General features: G+C 40.5%; 1 protein-coding gene across 1 annotated transcript in view; it reads right to left on the bottom strand.

The window, feature by feature from the left end:
- The window catches only part of arhgef28a (Rho guanine nucleotide exchange factor (GEF) 28a), a gene marked incomplete at its 5' end in the record, with an annotated part of 138,846 nt that overhangs the window by 40,899 nt on the left and 93,894 nt on the right, over window positions 1-4,053 (bottom strand). Inside the window, 6 exon segments of the mRNA XM_014028387.1 lie at window positions 410-527; window positions 611-736; window positions 809-1,059; window positions 1,163-1,309; window positions 3,449-3,564; window positions 3,643-3,778. Of these exon segments, the coding sequence (XP_013883841.1) occupies window positions 410-527; window positions 611-736; window positions 809-1,059; window positions 1,163-1,309; window positions 3,449-3,564; window positions 3,643-3,778 (894 nt within the window).

Raw genomic sequence — 4,053 nt, 5'->3', positions numbered from 1 at the left:
TATTTATTTTATGCCCACAATCTTATTTATAAATATATTTGTGCTGATAAGCCTGAGTGGTCTGTTGACTGACCTTTGTATTTGTTCAAATAATTGTTATGGGCAGGTTACAATATAAAAATGTTTGTCATAATCACGTCTTGTGATTATTTGACAGGAGTTTTACTTTTAAAGTGTAAGTGTATTTAATTTAGTTATGTTAGTTATGATAGTTTAGTTATGATGTAAATACAGTAAAATTTAAACCAAGATTTAGAATAATTATCATTTTGATCCATACATTGTAATGTCTGACTGGGCCTCGTGCCACTTTATGTTCAACAAATTGGGCCCCGATGTCAAAAAGGTTAAGAACCCCTGGTTTAAAACCTACAGGGTGATGGCCAGCAGGGGGCAGCAGATGACTGACCTTCAGTATAATGTAGGATCCTCTCCAGCAGCACGGGGTATTTAGTGATTCTTTGAGTCACCAGCAAGATGCACTCTGGGATTTCTCTCCGCCGCACCAAAGAGTTACTGACTTGTTGCTTTAAAGAAGTAAATGGAGAATTATGCTTCTTGTCTTTTTGCTGAAGGCTTTTGTTTTGAAAGGGAAAATATATTTAAATACCTTAATGAAGCTCTGAAATCTTTTGTTGTGTTGCTGGAGCTCCTTGAAAAAGCTGACCGCCTCATTGTGACGACTGCAGAAGTCTCCGTAAATCTGCTTCATTTTGTCCCCGTTGTCATCTGAAAACTGCAGAACGTCTCATTTTAGCAGCAGAATCTGTAAGTCTCACCACCATGTTGTCCCAGGAACCCAACTGACCTGCTGGAGCAAAATGTCTCCAATGGTCTGGATCAGGTAGTTCCTGTGCCCTTGGGGCTGTGCTGAGTTCTGTCGTCGCTCCTTCATGGCAGCGAAGAAGGCGTGATGGAGGAGGAGCAGCTGGTCCAGGCAGGGGAACACCTTCTCCACGGCTTCTTTGTCCAGCTGCACCTCCTCCATCATCCCCCGCCTGAAAACCTCGGCCATGATGTGCAGAACCTTGAAGTGGTGGAGCTCAGTCTGCATCAGCTCTGCAACGGTTAACGGTGAACGTTTGTGAAGAGAAAACCCCTGATTTTCAAACAGTGACATGTGGCAATCGCATTTTAAAACAAAAGACAAGGAAGTGCTCACCGTAGATAACGTCCTGCCTCTTGACAACCCGTTTGTCCTGCTTCTTACAGAAACTGTGCTCAACTATCAGACTCCACGATTCAGACTCATAATCTGCAGAGTCAGCAGAGATGTCGCCAGGACTGGGAATAAATGAGTCCACACAGTCTGTGGGGACAACAGGGTGCAAAAATGATTTTGAATTAAAGTTATCAATCATCACTAGTCACAATATCTTAGAGAGAAGGCTGTCACTGGTTTCAATTTACTGCTTTTTTCTCTGGCATTTATTACAAAAAGTAATGTTAGTCTCAACAGCAGAAAAAAAAGACATATTTTTTTGATTTTCAAATGAAAAAGACACACGAGTACCAGTTTGTTGGTATTCTGCAGCAAGAAAACAAATTTTATTTGTGTTCCAAACAGCCAATGAACCTAGTGCTGGGCGGTATACCGTTTTGTACCGAATACCGTTTTTTCTTTTTGTTATTATATGAATTTTTTGAATACCGAACATTCCAGTTTAAATAGCGGAATGTTTCGTCGTGGCCGCCAGTGAACTGTTGTTTCCCGGGGGACATTTTTCCTTGCTGCACCGCTATGTGCGTTAGCATGCTAATATTTGGAGCAGCTAGTTGCAGCAGCGGGTGGTGATTCCGCTGTTTATATTGACCGACGTTTAAAAAAACATCCCGTTTTCACCGTCGCTGAATGTAGTAAACACCTCTTCAGTGATGTGCACAGTTAGATTTAACGTGGTTAGTTAATATGGAGACGTTATGCTGATGGAGACTTAACGTGGTTCTATTGTGAAAAGCCCGCAGGAAGTAGTTCGTAGTGGAGTTGGAATTGACTGGTGTGCAAGGTGAGTCGTGCTGATAAGCTTTAATAAATAACATAAAACAATAAACCCGATCATAATCTTTTCTTAACCCTCCTCCTTCACGACTGGACCAAAATGCATGACTACTGTCTCCAACCACCAGTCAGAAGAACAGACACAGAGGAGGGAAACAGAGACACAGACAGAGGTACAGTAAAAGAAAAAAAGTCAATAAGCAGGGTTTGTACATTTTATTATCAGCTGAGCTGTGATGAAAAGAAAAATACCGTCAAATACTGTGAAATTGTTGAAAATGTTGAAAATACTGTGATATAAAATTTTGATCATATCGCCCAGCTCTACAATGACCCTTTTCAGACATTCTCTAAAATCTGTCGTGCAACCACACCTGGCAATAAAATCTACCCCAATGTTTTTGAGATCAGCCAACCCAAGTCTAGCCTGGTAAAAACCAGACCCTTGTCCTTCGCTTTGCTTCGAACGAGGGTCAGGACGCTCTGCTATAGAGAAGGGATTCTTGCAGGAGGCGTGGCCTCTGCTGAAGTTTGAAACGAATGGATCAGTTGGCTGCGACGCATGTCGTTGTGACGGAGGCTAAGCTAAGAAGCTAACCGGAAATTGCATGTGCTGTAAACAACTGACGTACCGAGCTGAACGAGACAACTGTAAATGAGAGCTGCTGCTTTGTCAGACAAATTTAATTTAATTTGGAAGCCTTATCAACACAGACTGGCTTCATTCACTTCCTCCACTGCCGTATGCTAAAATGACTAGCAGACACTGCAGAAAATCAACATCGTTCATAACTCCTCCTTCTGTTTGCTGATTGGCCCAGGTAAAATAAACTACAAGCTGACTTGTTATTCCTCTTAGGAAAAGTGCTGTTGGCACCTTTTCTGTTCGAGCTGCCACTGAAAGGAATCTCATTATAACACATTTTAAAATATTGTTAAAGAAATGGCTTATTGATAATCAGAGCTGTCAACATTAGGTTACAATTAGACCAGCTCTTGGTCCCCTCAGTTGTCATCTTGTCTCATGTGTGGGTTTATTGTTTTGTTTGATGTTTTCTACTAGTTGGTTTGTGTGTTTTTATTTGCATTTAACTTAAAGTATTTTGAAGTGTATTGTAACTGTTATTTTGTAATTATGTAGTTTTACATTTAATATTTTAGGGTGACTTTTACCATCTGTCTAAGTGAAAAATAGCCTTCTGGCTAATTCTGGCATGTTTACAGAAATGTTATTAATATGCACTGTCCCTGTAATAAAAAAAGGTTTAAAAAAAACACTGCGCAGCGTACATTCTATCCATTCTATATGATGTAAATTTATATTTTCTCTTGTTTTTCTCATATTTTAACCAAAATACATAACTAAACTGTTTTCTTCCAGCAGGAAAAACAATCTTTGCATTGATTTGTTAAATCCACAAAAATGACCAAGGCTTATTATTCTCATACCATCTCCAAAGAATGATTCGTTGGAGGCAGAGGACACCGGGGTTGGCAGGAGCTCTTCTGAATGGCTGTTCAGTTTCAGGGCATCAGATTCTGTCTCTGAACTCTCGCTGAGCAGACTGCAGCACAGAGGAAATCACATGCATCTATCATTCCCAGTCTGATCCCACGATTTGATTTAATAACGGGTGAGTAACCTGTCGCTGGTGGGGAGACTCCCAGAGAGAGAGCAAGACGATGCCACTGATTCCTTCTTCTCCTTTGGGATCATGACGGGTTGAGAGGAAGAAATATGGATCATAGACTGAGTAGGACTGTCTCTTACTGTGAAGTCTGAGGGTTAGAGCGGAGCAGACATTTAGTTTTATTGCCGTGACCATGTGTATTCATAATTATGCAAAAATGTGAATTTACTGGTCCTCTTATTGTCCTCAGCCCTGAGCTTCTGTTTGGTGTGCATTTTCAGTTTCCCATAGCTATTTATTGGCTATTTGTAAAACTGCACCAACATACATACATACGTACATATATACATACATGCATATATACAAACACACATACATAAATACATACATACATACACACACACACACACACACACACACACA

The sequence above is a fragment of the Austrofundulus limnaeus genome, unplaced genomic scaffold (genome assembly GCF_001266775.1).
Source record: "Austrofundulus limnaeus strain Quisiro unplaced genomic scaffold, Austrofundulus_limnaeus-1.0 Scaffold755, whole genome shotgun sequence".
Lineage (NCBI taxonomy): Eukaryota > Metazoa > Chordata > Actinopteri > Cyprinodontiformes > Rivulidae > Austrofundulus > Austrofundulus limnaeus.
The sequence above is the reverse complement of the archived record's forward strand: the minus strand, read 5'-3'. Positions and strand labels throughout refer to the sequence as shown.